Source organism: Cupressus sempervirens, chromosome 4, assembly GCF_028749045.1.
Source record: "Cupressus sempervirens isolate cs-2001-9-10 chromosome 4, ASM2874904v1, whole genome shotgun sequence".
NCBI lineage: Eukaryota > Viridiplantae > Streptophyta > Pinopsida > Cupressales > Cupressaceae > Cupressus > Cupressus sempervirens.
In genome coordinates, this window is record NC_143121.1 from 797,129,509 (window position 1) to 797,154,364 (window position 24,856).

The window sequence follows — 24,856 nt, forward strand, 5'->3', positions numbered from 1 at the left end:
AAGGGTTGTATCTAATTTACTGTGAAAGTTTAAGGAAGAGGACTGATAACAAAAGACATTGATTATGTAGCAAAACTCATATTTGTATCTTGAAATAAATTTGGAGAAGAGAAAGTCTTAGGAGCCTAACTGGCTGTTATGGAAAGTAGTAAAATAATATTGAAATGACATTACATGATCTGAGGTATATTCTGAATATGTTTAAACCCTGAAATCCGAATTGCAAATCTGCTCTCCTTTAGATGCTGCAAATGTATCAATGCAAAAATACTTGTTCCTTAATGGATGAGTACATATGACAGAGCTGCTGCTTATAATGGATGTTTAGATTGGAAAGAAAAGAGACTTCGATACACGGGATTGTGTGAAATCGGGTGCTGAAGGTGACAGAGTAAGTAATGAAAAAAAACACAGTAATAATGTAAGGTGTTCGGGTGATTATTGATTGTGTATCCATTGCAATGCAATTGGGAATATATAACAGATGTTCGTCTTCATTCATGGCTTCAGTGTAAAAGAAGAACCGTGCCTTCTTGGCTTCCGCCGGTTTAAAGATTTATAAGTCAATTCAAATTGCCAAATATTAAATTGATTTCTAAAGAAAAGGGAAAGGTAAAAGGTTGGATGAAAGAGTTGGAATTTTTTTATAATTTCAACTATTATTATAATTTATATCTACATACGTTCATGTAAGTATATCAATGGGGTGATATCATTTTATTAAGTTATTATAATGTAATGGTGCCATTTCATTTTTATATTTATATGTACGTAAATAAACATTTTAAAAGACCTTAAATTATTAATCATAATTTCAAATCAAACAATTGCTAATCATCTAATAAGAGTTAATGGTTAATGACCATCTTCATTAACAGTTTAATACAACGTATATAAATAACTACCTATTTCACATGATCATGAAAGAATAATCCGTTAAATCCAACAATTAAGAGTTATGAACAAGTTTAAATTAGGTCAAAATTTTGGGATGTAGCATACCCTCCCCCTTAAATTTTTTATCGTCCCTGATGAATAGCACAACAAAAACCTTAACAATACTTAATTAGTTTAATTTAAGAAAAGAAAGGAAATGTTTAGATTCCAGCCCTAGAGTAAAGATGAGGGTATTTTTGAAAAATTTCGTGATAATCTTCCCAAGTGGCATTATCCTCTGCATACTAATCCCACTGGACCTTGCATTGTGTCACTTCCCGATTTCGTAAGCGTAGCTTACGCACCTTGAGTATTTTAAGTGGTTCTATTTCTACCACCCCTGGTTCTCGCACCTGTAACAGTTTTCAATCAATTATGTGATCATGATGGGTAATGTATTTCTTAAGGTATGACACATGGAAGACATCATCCATTTTGGCAAGGGCTGGTGGTAATGCAATTCTATAACCTACAACTTCCAATGTCTCAAAGGGTCCCACATACCTTGGGGCTACTTGGCATTCTTACCAAACTTGATAGTACTCTTCTGAGGTTTCACCCTTAACAGTACTTTTTCTCCCACTAAGAATTCTCTAGGTGTTCTTTTTACATCTACAGAGCTTTTCTATCTGTCATTAGCTTCCTTCAATCTTTGACGAATTTGGATTATCTGTTTTTCCATTTCTTTAAGCATTTCATAGCCAACAATAATTCTGTCTTCCAAGTGATTCCAAGTCACAAGAGTTCTACATTTGTGGCCATATAGAGCCTCAGAGGGAGCCATTTTAATGATGGATTGATAGGAATTGTTATATGCAAATTCCACCAAAGGTAAATATGTTCCCCATTGGTATTGCGGATCCATATAGTATACTCTCAAAAGATCTTCTAATACCTGATTTACTCTTTCTATTTGACCATCCGTCTTAGGATGATAGGCTGAATTGATGTTCAGTTTAGTACCTAGTGCTGAAAATAATGTTTGACAAAATTTGGAAGTTATCCTAGCATCCCTGTTTGAAATAATTTTCTCTGGGATTCCATGCAATTTGAAAATTTCTTTAATGAATTTATGAGCAATTTTTGATGCTCCATCAGTTAGATTTCTTGGTATAAAATGAGCAACTTTTGTCAATCTATCAACTACTACCAAAATGGTATTGTGTCGATTTCGTGTCATAGGTAAGCCTTGTACAAAATCCATGGAAATTATCTGCCAATTCCACTCTGGTACTTTATTAGGGTGCAAAAGACCGGCTGCGTATCGATGTTCTGCTTTTACTCTTTAGCATTCTAAGCATCCTACCACAAATTCTGTTATCTCTGTTTTCATTCCTTTCCAAAAATATAGAGGTTTTATATCAAACAACATTTTAGTTACCCCAGGGTGTCCTGAATATGGAGCTAAATGAGATTCCTCCAGAATCATTCTTCAGAGTTCAGAATTGTTGGGTACATAAATCCTGTTATGATATCTTAACAATCCATCCTCTAGATTAAACTTCAAATACTTAGAATCTTGTGGGTCCTTGATAAGAGCTAGGCTGATTTTTGCATCAAACTCATCATGTTCTAGATGTTGTAAAATTTGGTCCTTTATTCTGAAGTTTATAGTAGCCATTGCAGAAATGTGTCTTCTCCTACTTAGGGCATCTGCCACTTTGTTTTCCTTGCCTTTAATATGACTTATGTCGAATTCATAATCTGCTAAAAATTCCAGCTATCTTCTTTGTCTAGCATTTAGATTTGGTTGAGTGAAAATATATTTTAGGCCGTGATGGTCAAATCGTAGTTCAAAAGGTTTTCCAATCAAATAATGTTTCCACATTTGAAGCTCATGTACACTAGCTGCTAATTCCAGATTTGAGGTGAGTAATTCTGCTCATAATTTTTCAATTTCCTAGATTCATATGCAATTACTTGTTCATCCTGCATTAGCGCACCACCTAAACCTTCTCCTGATGCATCTGTTATAACTAGGAATTCCTTTTGTGGGTTAGGTACTTTTAGTATGGGAGTTGTGGTTAGCTTTTCTTTCAAGTATTCAAAGGCTGTTTGACATTTTTCTGTCCATACAAATTTCTTTGCCTTTCTCTGAAGTGATGTAATCGGGTAAGCTATCTTGGAGAAATTTCTGACATATTTCCTATAAAACTCTGCCAACCCTATAAAACTTCTAACTTTTGTCACATTTTTAGGTATGGGCCATTCCTTAATTGCTTTGATTTTTGACGGATCTACGGCTATGCCCTGAGCTGATATAATGTGCCCTATATACTGAAGTTCTTTTTGATAGAAAGCGCATTTAGACAATTTTCCATATAATTTATGTTCTCTTAACTTTTGCAAAACTGTTTCCAGATGTTTTTGATGTTCTTCCTCGTTCTTTGAATAGATTAGAATATCATCTATAAAGACCAACACAAACTTATCTAGGCAATCTTGAAATATGCTATTTATTAAGTTCATAAAAGCTGTTGGGGCATTGGTTAACCTGAATGGCAACACTATAAATTCGTAATGTCCATACCTAGTTCTGAATGCATTTTTGTGAATATCTTCTTCCTTAATACGAAGCTGGTGATATCTTGACCTCAAATCAATTTTTGAAAACACTGTTGCGCCCTTCATTTGATCAAAAAGATCATCTATTCTAGAAAGTGGACATCGGTTCTTGATGGTAACCTTGTTGAGCATTCTGTAATCTATGCGTAATCTCATGGTTCCGTCCTACTTCCTAACAAACAACACTGGGCTCCCTATGGTGAAACACTGGGTTGGATCAGTTTTTTATTTAACATATCCTGTAGTTTTATTTGCAACTCCATTAATTCTGTGGTAGTTATTTGATATGGTGCCCGAGAAATGGGTTCTTCTTCTAGTATCAAATCTATGGTAAAATCAAAGGCTCGGGAAGGTGGTAGATCGGGGAGTTCTTTTGGAAACACATCTTGATAATTTTTTAGATAGGGATATTTTTCTTCGAAAGATTCCTTTAACTTTTCTTTTTTTTTCCCATTTTCAAAAATGTAGTCATTTCCATATGTGGTGTTTTTAGGTTATCTCATGTCCTCAACTCTAACTGCAAAGATTTCATAGCCTTTTCTTCCATATTTCTTAAGTTGCATGGCAGATGTTTGTTTTGATTTAATTTCATGTTTAATCCCTATAATGCTTGTAGGCCTACCTTGATCATCCAAACAATTTACAGTTTTGGTAAGACAATCCACCTTGGCCTTATGGTCATTGAGCCAATTAATGCCTATGATAATGTCGTAAGACCCAAGAGGTGCTATATACAAGTTCAATTCCATTGAGAAATTTGGAAAATCATCCTGAGCCTCAAACAGACACTGCTCTTACCTTAGCCCTTGATTGGTTAACATATTCGACTGTCCATGGTTTTGCCATAAACCTAGATCTCTTTGGAAATCTACTTAATAATTTAGGCGATATAAAACATTCAGAAACTCTAGTATCAATTAAAATGGAGACAAGGTTCCCGTAGATCTTACTCGGAGTTTCAATCGGGCCTATTTGCTATTCTGCTTGTCTATTGTCCACGGCTGCATGGATCCTTTCCTGATAAACTTGCTGTTGTTGTGGAAGAGGTGGTCATTGCAGCTGATTGGTGTTGGGTTTGATGGGGCATTTATTAGCATAATGATCTCCTCCACAAGTGAAGCATCCTGAAGGTGGCCCCTTCCTTTCATTACTCTTATTATTCTTACTTGTACTGAAATTACTTTTAACATCCTTGAGTCCGTTTCCTTTTGATTCTGGTTTGCTGTACTTGAAATCCTTAAACTATTTTTCCTAAGATCTAGTATCAACACCTTCCATATTCTAGTTTGTTTTCCTTTTATTATCCCGGATGGAGTCATCTTTCTTGATTTTGTATTCTTTCCGAACAACCTTCTCTAGAGCTTCCTCCATAGTTTGAGGAGTGAGACAATCAACTGCTTCTCCTATTCTGTTATTCAGACTCATAATGAATTTTCTCACCTTCGGATTTTTATCTTGTTGATGTTGTCGGTAAATATTGTGTAGCTGACAGGTTGATGTTGTCGGTAATTCTTGTGTAGTCGACAGGTTGATGTAGTCGGTAATTGTTATGTAGTCGACATGTAGCTGACGGGTCCCTTCGGGAATCTTTGAAAAGGCCCTTCGGGAGGTATATGTACACCCTCCGAGATCATTGTAATAATCATTGTAAGCATTATGTAATCTCTTCGGCATATATGCGAATAATGAAAGGAGTATTACTGTGTTACATGTTCTTGTCTATTGTCTCCTCTTCGGACTCAGAACTGGCAAATTTGGGTGGTTTGATTTTCTTAATATCTGTTGATAGATCAACCACTATTTTTTGTTTTTTTGGTTTTTTAGTTTGAATGGGTGAAGAAGTCCTCTTGTTATATTTGGAGACTTTTGTCTCTGTTCTAAGAGGAGGTGATGATTGTGTTTCCTCATGGTTATGCTCCATCTGGGCTGCCATCTCATTCATTCTCTTTTCCATGTTATCCAACTTCAGTTGCGTTTCTTGCAAAATCTGAAGTAACAAATCAGTAGATGATTGAGTGTTTTCACGGATCATGTCATGATCTGCAACGTTCTTGTTGCTGTTCATTTTGTTTGTTTACTAGTTTAACTTGTGAATTTACAAAATTTGTGTCAATTAATTGATTATATATATATATATATAGTTTAAATGTACCCACAACCCAAAGAGTTTTGCAATGCATAAAACACATAAATTAAATCAATTTATTTAATCAACTTAATAATTTGCTGCTGCATTTCATGGCAGCCTTATTTGCAGAAATTTCCTCTATAGAGAATGTTTACATCATAAAATCTAATCTTGCTTCTCAACATTTAGTTCTGACTTAGATTGGTATATATCTCGCACCATCCAGGATCTGTGAAAATGCAGAAGAGAGTTGCCTTGTCGAGCGTTCCAGTTTTGAATTAATTTGTTCTTATATTTTGCTTTATTAGTAGAAGTCCACTTGACTCTTTCTTTCTTCATTCGTTGCGATGCCTGACTTAGAGTTTCGTTATCTTGGGGCATGGAGCAGCAAGTATAGTTGAATTTAGGCATGTTTTCAATTAAATAGGGAAAGATGGGATGTTGCGCTTTCTTGCGGGGTGTTTTATGTACTTGCATCCTGTATAATCATTTTAAGAATTTTTCAGGTTTACATGGAAGGTAGTGTGTCTTAGGTTTAGTGTTGAACCCAACGCTCTGATACCATGTGTAACAAATGGATTTTCATAACGAAAAACAAGATGGTAAAATACTCCCAACATTCATAAATAAACATCTGAATCCTTTTCACATGACATTAACAAATATTAACATTTAACAAAAAATAATCGAATTCATGATCAACTGAAATACTAGATTAACGACTAACAAATCATCATTGTATTCATGATCAACTGAAATAACTTGATTAACAATTAACTAATCATAACTGAATTCATGATCAACTGAAATAACTTGTTTAACAATTAAACATAATTGAATTCATGATCAACTGAAATAACTTGTTTAATGATTAACTAATCATAATTGAATTCATGATCAACTGAAATAACTTGACTAACGATTAACTAATTATAACGGTATTCGTGATCAATTGAAATAACTTGATTAATGATACAAGTAAAGTAAATGCTTAACATAAAAAGAAAGAATGGAACATACAAGTATCATTGAAGGATCTTTAGCTAGTTGTGCAAGCCTCGGCTTTGGTGAGAGGAGAAGCATTGACATAGGCTTAACCTCCCAACCTTGGACCATACTTATCCCAACACATTCTATTAAATTAGAATGATCTTCCCTACCTCGGGATCGGGCTTGGGTGTTCTTTAGTCCAGCCACCTGAGCATCTTGGTGTTTTGAATGTCCACTTAGTTATGAAACGAACATGCTTACATAACTGACGCTTTTGACATCAAGTGATCATTACATGACAAACATGCCTATAAACTACCTTGGCCAAGGATTTTCGATGGGCTCAACGACTCAACCACCACCGCTTGACTTGACAACAGGTTTCATTATAGGGATGAGCATGAGCTATTAAGTATATTTCATTTAAGTTATTCATGTTTGATTTCTCTTCTATTTTCTTGCAGATTTACTCCACCTCTTCACCATACATGGCTATATAGCTGGTGATTCCCAGGTGCTTGAAAGATTATGAGGGCAACTCTGCCCTTTTACACCTCTTCACCATTTCATGGCTACTTTGTTGGTGAATCTCAAGTGTTTTGGAAAAGTTATGAGCATTCTGCTCTTAATATCATTTATCACAATTTGTGACAACATAAAACTTGTTCTTGAGATCAGCAACATTCATTGGATAGTATATTTCATTCTAGATTTTATTGTACTTGAATGAATAAACGCTTACATAAGGGTTGTATCTAATTTACTATGAAAGTTTAAGGAAGAGGACTGATAACAAAGGACATTGAATACGTAGCGAAACTCATATTTGTATCTAGAAATAAATCTGGAAAAGAGAAAGTCTTAGGAGCCTAACTGGCTGTTATGGAAAGCAATAAAATAATACTGAAGTGATATTACATGACTTGAGGTATATTCTGAATATGTTTGAACCCTGAAATCCGAATTGCAAATCTGCTCTCCTTTAGACGCTGCAGATGTATCAATGCAAAAATACTTGTTCCTCAATGGTCGAGTACATATGATAGAGCCGCTGCTTATAATGGACGTTTAGATTGGGAAGAAATGAGACTTCGGCACATTGGATTGTGTAAAATCTAGTGTTGAAGGTGATAGAGTAAATAAAGGAAAAAAAACGCAGTAATAATGTAAGGTGTTCGGGTGATTATTGATTGTGTATCCATTGCAAGGCAATCGGGAATATATAAAAGTTGTCTGTCTTTATTTATGGCTTAAGTTTAAAAGAAGAACCGTGCCTTCTTGGCTTTTGCCGGTTTAAAGATTATAGGACAATTCGAATTGCCAAATATTAAATTGATTTTTAAAGAAAAGGGAAAGGTAAAAAGTTGGATGATAGAGTTGGAAAAAAATTATAATTTATATCTACATACATTCATAGAAGTATATCAATGGGGTGATATCATTTTATTAAGTTATTATAATATAATGGTGCCATTTCATTTTTATATATATATGATGAAAGGTCAATTAAAATCCCTTGAGGTATGTTTTATATTTTAATTAGATTATTTTATCCTTTTTTAGATTATTTTCTTGATAGCTCATGCGGGTCCCACAAATGTATCTTGTGTTCAAGTCGTTGTGTCCTTTTCAAAGAAGTTTAAGGTCATACCTGCCGATCTTGTTGACTGAACTAAGCGAGCATCCCATTCCGATGATCCCGTTTAGCAATGCTTCCCCCCTCTTCATCTTCTCCTGCTATCACCCAAGAAAACTCTTTCGCCATAATAACAATTCTATAATAATTTCATATAAACATTTTAAAAGACCTTAAATTATTAATCATAATTTCAAATCAAGCAACTGGTAATCATCAAATAATAGTTAATGGTTAATGACCATCTTCATTAATAGTTAATACAATGTATATAAATAACTACCTATTTCACATGATCATGAAAGAATAATTCGTTAAATCCAACGGTTATGAACAAGTTTAAATTAGGTCAAATTTTTTGGATTTAACATCTACACTACACGTGGCATTAGAATGGAAGGGGATCCTTGGCAGAAAATATATTTTGTACTAAATATAACAAATGGTTATGTTAGTTAAACATTGTATTATTTCCTTCTAGGCGTCGATTTCTACAAGTGGTGTTTGGGCCAACCTAGAGAGGGTCAGGGACATGCCCTTTGGTCTTTATATAAAGGGTAGGTTTTACTGTAGTTTGAGGACACACAATAGCCAAAAGTCTGCTCCCTCAAGCAATAATACTTATACAAATATATTGCAGATATAAAACAAATTCAAATCAGAGTTAGAAGTTGATAACTCCTCCTACCTTTAGAACATTAAGAAGATCATCTTCAGCAATCTAAAGGATATTATAGAAGTCTGAGTTTTAGAACAAAATTTGCAAATACTTTACATGGTATCAGAGCTATGGTAGTCGAATCTAGGCTCTGCAAATTAAGTAATCAGACCTTATATGTATCTAGCATCATTTTCCTATCTTCAATGGTATATACACAATTAGACCCGAGGATAGGTTTGATGGGAAAGAACACTTTGATGCTTGGAAATTCAAAATCATGACGAATCTTTAAGAAAATGATGTAAAACATTTTGTTGAATCAACATCGAAACAACCTACAGTTGAACCTCATAAATGCTTTTGGATTAAAGGAAATAGGAAAGCTATTAAGATCATATTAGATGGAGTGAAAAATGATATCGCACTTATGTTAACAAAACATCAAACAACATTTGCTATGATGAATGCACTACTTAATGCATATGAGGTTAACAATGCAACTAGAATTTTCGCACTAAAAAGGCAACTAAGTCACATACAAATAAAGAAGTGAGAATCGATGAATTCTTACTTTCTAAGGGTTGCCAGCCTAAGAGATGAACTTGCAAGTATAGGAACCATCATTAGTGACACGGAACTAACACTGATGGCTATAGATGGATTACCAGATTCATGGGAAACTTTCGCACAAGGAGTAAGTGCCAGAGATAAACTCCCTGACTTCAATAGACTTAAGGGAGATTGTATTCAGGAAGAATCTAGAAAACTAAAGAAAGGAGGGAAATTGAAAACAGAGGATGAAGAACATCATGTTCTTAATACGAACTCCTATAAAGGCAAGAAGAAACATTTCAAGAAGAAAAGGGGAAATCAAAAGAATAACAAATCTAAGAAAGATCTATCCAAAATAAAGTGCTTTAGATGTGAAAAGTTTAGACACTACAAATCTAATTGCCTTAAGAATTCCAAACAAGTAAACTGTACAAATGTTACTAGGGAAGAAGATAACTACGATCCTGAAAATTGTGTATTGTATTCGTCACTATCAAATGAAATCTCAAGTAAAGCATGGGTGATTGATAGTGGATTATCTAGACATATTATAGGATACAAAGAAGCACTAGACTCTATATCAAAAAAAGTTAATGGCGAAGTCACCATTGGTGATAATTCAACACATTTTGTCAAAAAAATTGGGAATTGCACTTTGAAACTAAAATCAGGAAATTCTCTTCTTCTCAAAGGAGTACCCTGCGTACCAAGAATAAAAAGAAATCTAATCTCGGTCACAACACTTGAAGATGATGGACATAATGTTGCATTCATGGGTGGTAAAGTAATAACCTGGGCTAAGAACTCCTCAATTAAGAAAGCAAAATTGAATGGTCAGAGAAAAGGGTATTTGTATGAATTAAATTCAGAACCTAGTCGACCTATTCAAGCCTTAATTCATGAAGCTGCAACCATAAATGAAATATGGCATAGAAGGTTAGGACATCTAAATTTCAAAACCTTATCAACTACGGAGAAGTTGGTTGCTGGTTTGCTTAAACTAAATAAAGACCACTCAAGCATATGCAAAGAGTGCGCTCTGGGTAAGAACACCAAAAGTCCATTTAATGATAGCACTAGAAAAACCAAAAATGTTTTGGAATTAATCCATTCAGATTTATGTGGACCTATGTCTGTTCCTTCTCTTGGAGGATTCTAGTACTATATTTTGTTCATAGATGACTTCTCTAGGAAAACTTGGATTTACTTCTTAAAATGCAAAGAATCAAAAGAAATCTTACAGAGATTTAAATAATTTAAAACATTAACTGAGAACTTATTAGGACATAAAATTGAAACTCTTAGAACTGATAATGGAGGGGAATACACCTTAGATTTGTTTAAAAGGTTTTGTAAAGAAACATGAATTAAGAGGGAGTATATCATTCCTTATAACCTAGAACAAAACGGAGTAGTAGAAAGAAAGAATAGAACAATTATAGAAGCTGCTAGAGTTATGATATTTGATCAAAATCTAGAATATTATCTTTGGGTAGAAGCCTCTTGTACTGCTGTCTATATTCAAAACAAAATCCTCACTCCTATCTTAGAGATAAAACTCCTGAAGAAGTCTTTACTAAGGTTAAATCCAATATAATTCATCTTAGGATTTTTGGGTGCCCTGTATATATCCATGTTCCAAAAGAAAAGAGAACTAAGTTAGAACCTTTTGGGAGGAAAGACATTTTTGTAGGGTATAGTGAAACATCTAAAGCATATAGGATTTTCATGCCTGGACAGAAAAATATTGAACTTAGTAGGGATATAATTTTTGAAGAAAATCTAGCATTCAAAAGAGTCCTAAGTTCTGAAGAACCCTCTCCTTTACCTAGTTCTGAAAGAAATACCAAGTTTGAGTCTTAGAAGGAGAACATGGAAGAAATTGAAGATGAAATTCAAAACCTTAATCTTGCAGAAACTCAAAATTCAATGAATAGACCACTTTGGGCCATTAAAACAATCAAGGAAGCACAAGACTTTGCTGTACCTTCTGGAACAATCAGAGAAAGCAAAAGACCCAAAAGATTTTTTAGTTATACAACAAACATGAATGATTTGTCTAAATCAGAACCAGACAATACTTCAGATGCTATTAAACATACAGCTTGGAAAGAAGCTATGACAGAAGAGTACCAATCTATTATGAAGAATGATGTTTGGGAAATTGTTCCTAGACCTAAAAGAAAATCTGTTGTTTCTTCCAAGTGGATATTTAAAATAAAGCATGCTGCTAACAATAGCATTGAAAAATATAAAGCCAAATTTGTAGCCAAAGGATTCTCTCAGAAAGAAGGAATTGATTATGAAGAAACTTTTGCTCCTGCTGCCAAATACACCTTTGTAAGAGCAGTTATAGTCATTGCTGCATCGAAGGGATGAAAAGTACATTATATGGATGTAAAAACAACATTCCTAAATGAAAAGATTACAGAAGAAGTATATTGGAGCAACCTGAAGGATTTGAAACTCATGATCCTAATGTTTTTGTTTGCAGGCTCAAGAAAGCTTTCTACAGGCTTAAGCAGGCTCCAAGGGCTTGGTACGAAAGAATTGATAAGTATCTCACCGGCTTAAGATTCTCCAAAAATGAAGCAGATCCAAATTTATATTATAAAAGAGATAAAGATGAAATGGTAATTCTGATACTGTATGTTGATGATTTACTAATAACAGGTGATGATCATCTCATAGATCAATGCAAGAAAGATCTAATTAGAGAATTTGAGATGAAAGACTTGGAACTCCTTCATTACTTCCTAGGACTGGAAGTACGACAGAATTTAGACAACATTATACTTAATCAATAGAAGTATACAACAACTATTTGGAAGAGATTTGGAATGTGAAATTGCAAGCTTATGTCTTCTCCAATGGAAACTAATCTACATAAACTTAAAGAAGCAACAATAGAATCACCTTCCATAGATTCTACTTTCTACAGACAAATGATTGAGTCCCTTATGTACTTGGTAAATACAAGACCTGATATTTGCTATGCTGTTAATGCCTTAAATCAGTTTATGTGTGAGCCAAAGGAGATTCACCTAGTTGCAGTAAAACACATTATGAGATACTTACAAGACACTCTTAATCTTGGGCTCAAATATGAGAAAGTTGACTTAGATTTACATGGATTCACTAACTCAAATTGGTATGGAAGTCTTAAAGATAGAAAAAGTACTTTAGGGTGTTGTTTTAGTTTAGGATCAGCAATGATATCTTGGATATGTAGAAAACAATCTTCAGTAGCACAAAGCTCCACAGAAGCCGAATACATTGTGGCAGCGATGACCTCGCGAGAAGCAGTTTGGCTGAGGAAGTTACTTGTGGGATAATTTGGTCAAGCCATGAATCCTACGATTATTCATTGTGATAATTAGAGTTCCATCAAGCTTTCAGTGAATCTAGTTTTTCATGATAGGTCCAAGCATATTGAAATTCCCTACCATTATGTAAGAGATATGGTAGACAAGAATAATGTAAAATTAGAATACATTTGCACTGCAGATTAGACAACAAACATTCTCACCAAATCTCTCTAAAGTGAAGATAGATCACTTCAGGAAAAGACTTGGTATGGTTGAATTGTAATTCATTTGTATTCTTTAAATTATTAATAAAATAATTTTATTTCTTAGGCTATTGACTATTATGGGCTCCACCATCTGTATTCATTGTTTAAGAGGTGACTATTTCTAAGGTAATGAATACTTGTATTAAAGACATTATGAGAGATGACGATCCCTCAAATAATGTATTGAACAGTATAGAACTAATGTTAGATCTAGGTGAGTTCAAGATCATTTGTGACAAACATTTCCATGTCTATGAATCACAACTTGGATAAAGGAAGAATTTATTCTTTAGACTTTATCCTGTGTTCTGGTAGATCTTAACTCAAGATCAAGTTATGATATAGGATTGCCAGTTCCTATGAATCACAATCTGGATAAATGAAGAACTTAATCGTTCTTCAGATTTTATCCTGTGTACATGCAATACTAACATCACTAGTATAATTGATAAGTCATAGTGTGATATGACTTAGTATGATATGTTACATGATACCATTTTTCTCAAAAGATTCAGATAGATATAGAGTATCAATCTTGCACTTTATCTTCGAGAGACCACTATGCTTCGTGATAGCACAATACTTAGTATCATATGTTACATGATACCATTTTTCTCAGAAGATTCAGATAGATATAGAGTATCAATCTTGCACTTTATCTTCGAGAGACCACTATGCTTTGTGATAGCACGATCTAGTCACTGCTTCCACATCGACACTTGACTACTCAACTCATTACTGACCTTTTCACACCATTATCTCCTTTGTGTGGTGTGAAAAAGCCTTCTAGCTCCTCTAGATCTACCAGGCATTCCAGATGCGTCAGGTCCCAGACCGGCTATTTGCACCGGTGACACTCCTCTATGTGTGGCCATAGATAGAGCAGGGCCTTTACTCATTGACATGTATATGATTCAGTGGCTAACTTTTTTTTGCCTAGAAAGGACTCCTAGTCTCTCTCTTGGCCTCCTTTCTGGTTCTTTGTTTGCTTTCTTTTGTTGTTATTTGTATTTATTTTCAGACACCTTTGTGTGCTCCTGATGCTGTCAACCTCATTATTGCAATCCTTCAGTTCCATAGACCTTTTGTTGGACATTAATATCATTATCTTATCTTATGTATGCTTATTCATCGTAATTGATGATGCTAGATATGTTATCTCTTAGTATGATTATCAAGTTAAGAGGGAGTGTTAAATATTAACCATGATAATCATATTGGTTTGAGAAGTGCAGATCGCACCTTAATCTTCACCCATTATATCATAGAAAGCCTATATACACACTAAACTTGGCATTAGAATGGGCGGCGATCCTTGGCAGAAAATATATTTTGTACTAACTATAACAAATGGTTATGTTAGTTAAACATTGTATTATTTCCTTCTAGGCGGTGATTTCTACAAGTGGTGTTTGGGATGACCTAGAGAGGGAACATGCCCTTTGGTCTTTGATATAAAGGGTGGGTTTTATTGTAGTTTGAGGACACACAATAAACACAAGTTTGCTCCCTCAAGCAATAATATCTATACGAATATATTGCAAATATAAAACAAATTCAAATCAAAGGTTATAGCTCCTCCTACCTTCAAAACATTAAGAAGATCATCTTCAACAATCTAAAGGATATTACAGAAGTCTGTGTTTTAGAACGGAATTTGCAGAAACTTTACAGTTTGTCATTGATGTCAATAATTTGATTATTCTGTGAAAACTGACAAAGTTATAGAGGTAGAAGTGTTTGGCGTTGTTCTTGGATTGAAGATCAGTTTATGCGCACTTGATGTTAGTTTCCATAGTCTATCTAGATGCAATAGCTAAGAGTGCGTATAGAAATATGAAGATTGGACAAAGTTATGAGGATTTTAGTGAAGGCAACTTTCAGACAACATTTCTAGAAAGTAGGTATTGTTGTTTTGATTTTATCTCTTCACAGGGATGGAATCGGCTTAAGTGGATTGAGACAGAGGTTGAAGATATGTTAAAGATGCCTTAGTTAAGAGGGCATAATCAGAGGATCATCAAGTGGAAAGTTATGAAGATTGTAAGCTAATCGTTCAATGTAATCTTGGATAAAGTGTAAATTGTAATGTAACATATATTGGAATATCTTAAGATGGTCCTATATTATTATTGTAAACTAGGAAATCCTCAAGGCCGACCCAATACTTATTCTTTAGGACTTGGTATAAAGGAAAAGATGTTTTCCTTGGGTAAAGAGTGCGATATGCAATCATATCTTTGTAAGGTGTATGCGAAGTTGATATGCAAACTTGTGAAGATCAGAGCAGAGTTTGGTGCAGTTGATGCATGATGAGCTTAAAAGGAACTAATTTGGCAAGATGAGCTGTTGGTTATTTCATACTTGTATTGTCTAAGAAGAATTGTATTGAGGCTATTTGGGTAATGGGTTCAATTGTCCTATCAACTCTTAATAGGGTTGGCACAACTCCTAACAAATTTGGAATCTCCTAACAGGGATTCAAAGTCTCTTAAAAGGACTCATATGTACTAACTGTATTTCATTGACTTGTAACAAGGTCTATCCTTTCACAAGGAACTTTTATATTAGTACATCTTGTGAGCATCATTCCCACTGGGATTATCCCTCTAATCAAGGGTTTCTCTAATTAACATATCTGGAGTTATTGTGTATGGTTATCTTTCTATGGTTGTTGCATCTATTGTTTACATGTTTCAAAATTAATAAAGATATTGAGAGTTGTTTTAAATGCATAACCGATTCACCCCCCCCCCCTTCTTAGTTATCTTGGTGGATTTTACTTTCTAACAGGTGGTTGGTGGTGAGTTTACTTCCACGGATAGGGGTGAGGGGCGTGATGATGTGGCAGTCACATCCGTCTAGGATATGTGTGTAGTAGGTACAGAGGAGGTGAGAGCATCAGTGAAGGACAACAATGTGATTCTTGTTGTGCCAAGTTCTCTAGCAGTCAACATGGCAGTGGAGGACTCTTCAGAGGGATGTGTGTCGGTTCCTAACACTACTCCCTTTTCTTCACAGTATCTGGGTAGGTAATCACCTGATGTGGAGGCATGCTCTCATGGAGCTTTTTGTCCTTCTGCTAGAAGCAAGTCTGTTATTTTGTTACATACAGTTGATAGCATTTGATAGTTGGTAGTGCCACGATTTCAGAGGGATCAACTGTGGATTTGCACAATTTCAAAGGGATCAACTGTGGATTTGGTAGGGAGCAGGTTGACTCTTTGACATATAATTTCTACTACATAGAGTCTTTTGTGCAGTATCTATTGGAGAGTGTGGATTTGCGAGAGGGATCATACCAGGTGTCTGAGGTTAGTGGGAAAGATTGTAGAGACCTTGACCATGATGCTTCTCCATAGGGATTTTGTGGTTGGGTTTGCTAAGAGGGTTGTTTGGGATCCTGCCTGACCAATAGTTTGGATTTAGAGATTTGAGCCATCTCCTAATTCCTAGTTTGGTACTGATGAGCCATTGACAAAGATTTGGGCATTTTACGGGCATTACATAGTGAGGAGTGCTCATCATTTCACTTTTGACCCACAGGTAGAGGATTTGATTTTACGCAGGTGTGGGCTGGCTCCATTTTCATACCATCCATTATGGGATCGGTTAGCACCATCTTTTGTAGATGGGATTAGTAGCTGCAAGGTAGATCTCTTTCAGTATTGACACACCTAGAACAATCTAGCAGATGATGGACTTGGTCATAGTGTTTCAGGTACCTATGGGTGTTACCATTTTGCAATGTAGTTGGGTGTGAGCCAGTTATATTGGGACTCCGGTGTTGACAGACTTGATGCTTCAGATGGGTTGAGTTCCGATGATTTATTTTCTCCTTCAACTCCTACAATTAGTTTTCAGATGATTATGTCATTGATATCAATTATTTGGGTGCTGTTGCTACAGGAGTCGGTTGTGCGCGACAGGGACATTACACAACTTTACCCCTGAGATCCAAGTGGATTGTGATGTTTATTTTTGCTTTGGGATTGCTTGGGCACAAGCAATCTTAGGAAGGGAGGACTATAATGTCCCCATTTTTAGTAGGTTCTTCTAGTTAGCTTGGTCAATTCAGCATCACGATCCTCGTGAGTTGACAGTGGGATTTGAAGGTCTCAGTTGTGGAGTTATTACGCTTTCCAGTGGCATATGGTGAGTTTGGCTTTGTTTTAAGGGACTTACTATTTATAGTAAGTCAACAGATCGTTTGATGAGCTTAGACGAGTTAGAGGAGTTGAGTAATGCTCTCAGTTTTTATTTCTAGGAGCGTCTATTTTTAGGAAGTTGGCCCCGTTAGGTTCATTCACCATCTTTCTTCTCTAGGAATACTCCCGTGTTGTTTGATTTTGATTCTGATGCTTCTTTAGTCATTTTTGCAAGACGGGTGAATTATTATTATTCAACTAACTATGTTGAAGTTGCTATTTTTGCTAGTATTGTACATTGACCACCTTAATGTCATAGCTTGTTGGAACCGGGTCAAAAAGTTATAAATCTTGGGCACAAGAAACAATGACCTTGTGTTTTAGAAATTTAGAATATAATGATATGGTTAAAAAGGTTGTTTTTGAGGGCCAAAGGGCATTAATAAATTATATTATGTACCTAAGTATAAGACAAAAAGACTTTTTAAGTGAAGGGTGTGTAGTTGAAGCTAAGTTGCACAATTGAGATTATAAATATGACTCCCATTATGAGAATTGGGCATCCAATTATCTATTTGCTTTTTATTTGGCTCTTGTGAGGGTTTTTGGTTTCGGTAAAATCAATTCCATTGCTGAAGTATAATGGTTTTAATCTGAGAATTTGGAGCTTCCTCTTTTGTATCAATTGTGGCTGAGGAGCAGTTATCTATTGGAGAATTTGGTATCTTCTCATATTGTGTTTTCCTGTGGCTGAGAATTGTTTGCTTGCTGAAGAATTTAATATTGATTTTTGAGCCCAATTTTATCTATTGTTGGGCAAGGGTTTAGTCTTCAATTTGGAGTTTGAGGAATGTGATAATCCAAGATATCTCAGTTTGTACGATTTTGCATCAGAATTTGGAGGAGTTGTGTAATCTTTACAACTACTGCAAAGTATCTGCTATTGGGCAGTTCCTATCACTGGATTTCACCATCATTATTTGGCATCAAGTATCTGGCTGTAGCTTGGGTTTCTATCCTCTACCAATTGATATTGACCACCTGCAAATTCAATACCTAGGCTGCTGTCAAATGGATGTGTATTGTTCTGCAATTGGATGTATTTTTCTGAGAACTCTGGGCAGTATTTTAACCCCCATCAAGGTCTGATAGAACGCCTAGCTGGGTGATCATTTCACATTTGTTTAGATGCCACTTTGCCTTGTTGCTCAGAGAGGCCGTGGAGCTGTAAGGCAGGTTGGTTGTGGTGATAATTGCCACTGTTTCGGCGTTGGAAGATAGGGCTGCAATTATGTCAGCTTGGGCATTTGTGAAGGGCTGCATTAGGGATAGAGTAAGAACTGACGCTGCGAAGCTGGGACTGTGCAATTCCAATCAGGCTCATTTCAGAAAAAAATGTAATATCTCCTGTGTGTGTAGCTTTGATTTGCAGTTGATCAAAATGCAATAAATTCAAAATTATTAGTTAGTGTGAGTTACATGTCACATATATGCAGTCCCATTTCCTCTTGCATTTCATTTCATATTTATTTGTGAAAAAACAACGTAAGAACTATATATTTCAATAGAAAACTGAACACAAAAAGCATATCATTAGTATTCAGCAAATTCAGATAAGAGCCAGCTTGGGCTCATTACACTATATAGGAAGTGACCCAGCAGCATCCCTGGCAGAGGGGGCAAAGTTGGCGGTGCTTTGGAGGTATGGTTCCCCCCAATCCCGAAGTCCCGGAAATGTCCACTCACTTCCGACATGGGTTTTTTGAGAGAGACATGTCCATACTGATTGAGAGATCTATGGTCTAAAAGATTGGTAAGCTGGCATAAGGGATTTCTAGTGGCAACCTCTTAGGTATGATTCTTATGTATAGGGTATAGCCAAGCATGTGACTAGTTTGTTTTCATTTATCATACAAAGATTTCTGAGAACATCTTCATCGGCCTCGGCAGACAGAGTAGTAAAAGAGTTGCCCTGATTTTGTTGGTTGGCGAAACCAGCTGTAGTTTGATCACAATTCCTACTTGAGTACATAACCAGACATTGTTTTCCCAGGGTTGGTAATCAAAGTTTGTTTTCTAGAATTGCAGGATGCAGTTTTGAGCACCAATGCATTGCTCATGGCCATCTGTATAGTAAGAAGGGCATTGTGGTTAGGAGTTTTGTGTCGAGGCATAGTAAGCAGTTTTTTTCTTAGCTTTTCTTGCTATTTTTTATAATATTTGGAAGATGATAAGTTACTTTTAAGTTATTGAACAGACAGTTATGCCATGCTGCAAATAGCTTCTTCAATTTTCTTTTTACGAGTTTTTTGTCAGGTGCAAAAAATCTAGAAGAAACTTAACTTTTCCCTAACAGATGAGAAGACATATCTCTATGAGGCCATGCTGTTGATATTCATAACCTCTATTATCGTAATTTATCAACATAACAGCTTGTCGATACATTCCTAGGGCCTTTTGGGTGGAATTTTTTCTGAGCAAGGAGTAAATAATTACTAATATGTATTATTACCAGCTTCATTGTTAAAGTACTGCAATTTTTTGAATGTACGTCATATTTTAGGTCCATTTAAAATAAGGATGTCTTTTGGGCTACTAATATCATTTTAAAATTTTGAGGCAAGCAAAACTGACTTTGAAAAGTGATAAATTCAATGATATTTCTTTGAGAACTCTTTCTGAATACATTTCTATTTTTGAAACAGCATTCGATTTACCACTTTTGGAAACACTGTATTCACTTAAGAAGCAGGATCTAGCAAATTGTAACTGAAATTTGCAAACTGTATGGTCGCCATTATAGCAAGTTGAACCATGGTAGATTATGGTTTTAGTCATTGCTTGTCCTATCTTATGTAGCTGAATAGAATTTTGAAAGAAGCAGGTTCTAGCAATATTAAACTCGATGCTAGGAGATTTCCACAATCCATCAAATAGAGATAACACGGTTTCTGGATTTGATTGTGTGCAAATGTTTTGCATCAACTTTTGCATCACACTCTGTGATCCATCATTGGGATGACAGGAGCTGAAAGAACTTATTCTTTGATTTTGTAATAATGTATAATAAATTGTGATTAAGTTACATCCTATTTCTATATTATTCAGGGGATTGTTTGACGATGTAATCAATTTAATGAATTATAAATAACATCCTTTCTTTCTTGTTTATAAGTTAATTCTATTTCTTTGTCTGTCCTCCACAGAGAAAGCTGCCTCATGAATCTGTTTATATTGAGATTCGAGACTCTACAGCAGGATGGTGAGTTTTTGTCACTTTTCTTTTGTAACTATTTCTTCGAATGCCATATATGTTGAATTTCTTGTTATGTCCATACTCATGCATTGATGCAGGCCAACTGATCCATTTGGGATTGTTGCTTCAAGTCCTTTATATTAAATAGGTTTTGTAGGCTTCAATATACATAATAAAAGAGTGGATATAATAGGTAATCTTTTTCATTTGTATAAATCTGGCAACTTGAGATAGATTGCTTTTAACAATAGGTGAACAATGGTGATCCATACTTATGTAATACTCTAAAATCTAATAGTAGCTCTCTAATACTTCTCTAATCTAATGAATCTAACTCCTTTATAGATGTCCAATTACATGAAGGACCAAGATCAACCCAAGATTAAGGGCCATAGTTGAACCCTACAAACCCTAATTAGGGTTGCCAAATTTACAATCAATTACATGAAGGCACCAAATTATGGGCCAATAACGAGATTATAATGATTTTGATAGCCATCTTGGCATCTTAAAAGGCACAAAAATGATGTGCACTATGGAGTGTGAGGGGTGCTGCCCCTTGACCCTGCTAGGGGCATTGCCCCTCAAACCTCCGCAAGGGGTGCCACTATTCGACCCCATCAGAGGTGCTGCCTTTTTGAAGTACACTAGAACTTTGAGTTAGCATAGTACAAGTCATTGTCTACACTCTTGTCATTAGTCTTTCCAAATATTACATGATGTATACTTGTCATTTGGAAGATGGTTTTTTCTTTTGGGGGGATGACATAGTCAACCCACAATGCTGATTGTTATGTTTGATAATATTGGTTATTCAACAATGTGTTAGTTGCTTGTATTAAGTTAGTTGTTAGTTGGTTCCCAAGTATATTCTTCTTGGCAATTGTTGGGTCCTTTAAATTTGTTGTTGTTCGTCAAGGAAGGGGGAATGTTAGAGTCAAATGAGTTGGAATCCTTGGCCAACCATCTTTAGTCTTCTTCTTTGTAATAATTCATTAGAAAATAAAGACATATTTTAGTCCTGTATCTAGTACCCATTGCCATCTTTATTATGATTTCATGTAAGTTATCAGATGTAGGAGTAAACATGAACTACCTTAGTAGGACGAGTGTCTATAATCTGTGGTGGCACTGATGGGGCGGAGCCTAAGGCTGAACCTGATCTGGAAGCTTCTCTATTTGCTATTATATGCTGGATTTAATCTACACATGCAAAGTGTAACTACAGCATTATAAGGTTTAAATATTAAAAAACCCAATTTCAGCTCAAATCACTAAAAATAGCATGAATCTAGTTTAAATTAATATAATATAGTTTAAACAGTAAAAATTTAATATAATCTAAAGATTCTAAACATTTTATTAAAAAAAGTTGTGTATGGAAAAACCAGTGAATTCAATTAAAAGCCAGAAAAAATCTCTAAAAAATGGCAATGAATCCAATATTTTGTAATTTGCAAAAATACCGAGTTTTAGTGTATGATGATTTTTTTAGAGCATAGATATCAGATTTTGCTGCCAAAATAAAGTAAAATGTCAAAAGAAAAACAAAAAACTGACTTGTGTTTCAAATCCGCTCACCAAGTTTGCTCCAAAACCCTTTTAGATCTTTCCTCCTACATGCAAAATTATTGTGCATATTTTGTTCAATTTGGGATGTAGATTGGGGTGTTTTGCATAACAGAATTGCTTATTTCCAAGTGGCATTATGATGTTTTAGGGTCTGGTTTTGGCCTGATGTGCTTTACAGCTGCCAATTGCCAGTTTATGGCATGGATTTGCCAACATTCTGGTGCATACTTGCCAAATAATCAGCAAGTACTTTCCATACAGTTGGTCTAGCAAGTTTTACAGGTGATTACAAGTTTTCTGTGGGTCAACAATGGTTCAAGCTATCATTCTACCATGTAATACTGTGAGGAGGTCTTGTTTGCACGTCTAGAATCATCAAGTTCTACCATGACACACAAGACAAAGGCAAATTGAAGTAAATCATGGATTGTGAGCCAAGTGCCACAGTAGCAATTGACAATGTAGCTCTTTCTTCCATTTCAGGTGAATGGACAACAAATGCATATCATTGTTCTTTATGGGATTTAGAGGCAGCTTGAAGATTGAACATACCACTGGCACCTCACCCACAACCATCAATTATTCGATGGATCAGCTCTGGTATTGAGAATCAAGTCACTCATTGGGATTACTTGATGTACATGATTAAGCATTTTTAGCCGTAGTTCTCTGTGATCTAGTGTCATTAGAGGTACACAATGAGAACAACTCTTGCAGCCCAAAAGTAAGTTGACATAGAAGCTAAGTTAATTGAGCACATAAAATTGTAGGTCTGAACCTTGATGTAAAAGATCAATGCTAAATATAGGTAGTGCCATGATCAACTCTGAGCTTGATTCTAGTTAAATTTGGTAGTGGGGTATGGCTTCAGTTTCAAAAGGAAAGACTTTAAGGACCTTACCTCAATTTACATCCTCTTCACTATGGGATATACGTATGTCCTCACTCAGAAGGTTGGAGATAATGTGTTTAAGCTCAATTATTTCGGCCATAATGGTTCCAATGCTGCAATCACGAGTTTCATGAATCTGCTTGATGCATTGGTTGGTCAATCCAAATGACATAACCAGATTCTCAAACAAATCCTAATTGGTCTTGAATGCGGTATTCTGTTTATGTCCTTACCAATATTTTATTTGATACCACCCACTTTTCAAATCAGTTTTTGAAAAATAGTTTGCTCCACTCAAACAATTCATTCTATTACCAATTCAGTGGAATGGAAATATATACTTGATCATGATTTTTATTTATTGACTTGGAATCTGTACACATCTGCCTTTCCTGTCATTTCTTAGGTTCCAATACTGCTGGAACTATTCATGGGCTTTAATCATCACTGTTCAAACCCCTTTCCAACAATTTTAGTACTTGTTTATTTACTATACATTTTCCATGGGTTTCAATCTGTACACTTTATTGTTTGGCAAACTCAATCGGGGGATCTAATCCTTTTATGGACTGATACTCTTCATTACCATTATTTCATTATGCAGCTCATTCGTCACAACCTCTTCTCATCCCTTCAATAATTCTTTCTCTTCACTTGTCTTTGCACTTTCCTTTTTGGCTGAACAAGTTTCCAACTCCACAATAGTTCTTTAACTTCATTTGGCTTTGCACTCTTTTTAATTGTCTGATGAAAGAAAAACAAGTTTCCAAGTCCACCATTAAAAAAAATCTCGTGTAGATCATCAAAACTTAGTCAATGATGGCATTTCTATTCTTTTTCTCTCAGTGGGATCAAAGAATAATTCTTCTTATTCCTTTTTAGGGAACATGTATTTTCTTTTACATTGTGTATGACTTTTTTATTAAATTGCCATCTCTGCCCAACAACACAGCAAATGCCCATGGTCATATTGTCACAACAAGCATCATCACTATATGCATCAAACTAAATTTTGAGTACACGTTACTCATTTACCAAGATTTATGTCCTTTTTGTAACCAACTTACCTTGTGTGGATTCGGGTGGCATTCTTCTCAACCCATGCTTATCCACCATCTTATTTGACACTGACTTGTTTGTGCGACCACTTTCAATGATAGCTTCGCAACATTTGCCCTATGATTGAAAAATGTGGGAAAAATACTTTTCCTTTGAACTGGTTCATTATCTGCCTTTGCTGGTTTAATAGAACTCTCTTTGTCATTTGAGTATCTCCATATTCTAGCTTCTTTGCATGTTCAGCTGATGCAATTTATTTCGTGCCTGCTGTCATGTGAGCACTGGCTTGATTACTCTTATTTCTATCATTTTGGGCTTGTGGACACTTGTATGATTTATGACTCGGCTGTTTTCAAATGGAAACAAGTTCCATAAAATCCTCTATATCTTCCTCTTCTATACCTTCCTCTTTGTCTTGAAGGATATTACGTTTGTTGTCCGTAAGCTTGGCTACAAGCAAAATGTCATGTCCCCATTTTTGGAGGCAGTTCGATTTAATTAATTTAATTAATTAGGTTGTCCAAAATAATGAATATTTTATGAGGATGACTAATTAATTATTTTAATTAAATAAATAAGTGATATTAAGTTAATTATTTATAAAGTTATCAAATAAATAAATATTAAAAGGTAACTTTATATTTAATTAATTTAATAAAGTGACTTGAATTATAAAATATTTTATAAAGTCACTTAATAGATAAAATAAAATAATGTTCTAGAAGTTTCTGGAGAAAGTGGAGAAAAAGAATAAATAGGCACCCCGAGCTTCATTCTAATCATCCAGATTTGTTGTTGTTGATGTTGATGTTTGTTGATGTGCATTGTGGAGCCTAGGGTTTCTGCAATAGTCACAACTGGCCATTGAGAACGAAAACCCTCAATTG

At 35.1% G+C, this 24,856-nt stretch overlaps 1 protein-coding gene across 4 annotated transcripts in view; it reads left to right on the forward strand.

Annotated features, from left to right (window-relative positions):
* LOC149563790 (NagB/RpiA/CoA transferase-like superfamily protein) overlaps nt 1-24,856 on the forward strand; it is a 119,301-nt gene that overhangs the window by 54,746 nt on the left and 39,699 nt on the right. For all 4 annotated transcript variants that reach the window (XM_089826921.1, XM_089826923.1, XM_089826924.1 and 1 more), the window contains one exon: nt 20,397-20,452. In XM_089826921.1, the coding sequence (XP_089683047.1) occupies nt 20,397-20,452 (56 nt within the window). The remainder of the gene's footprint in view (nt 1-20,396; nt 20,453-24,856) is intronic.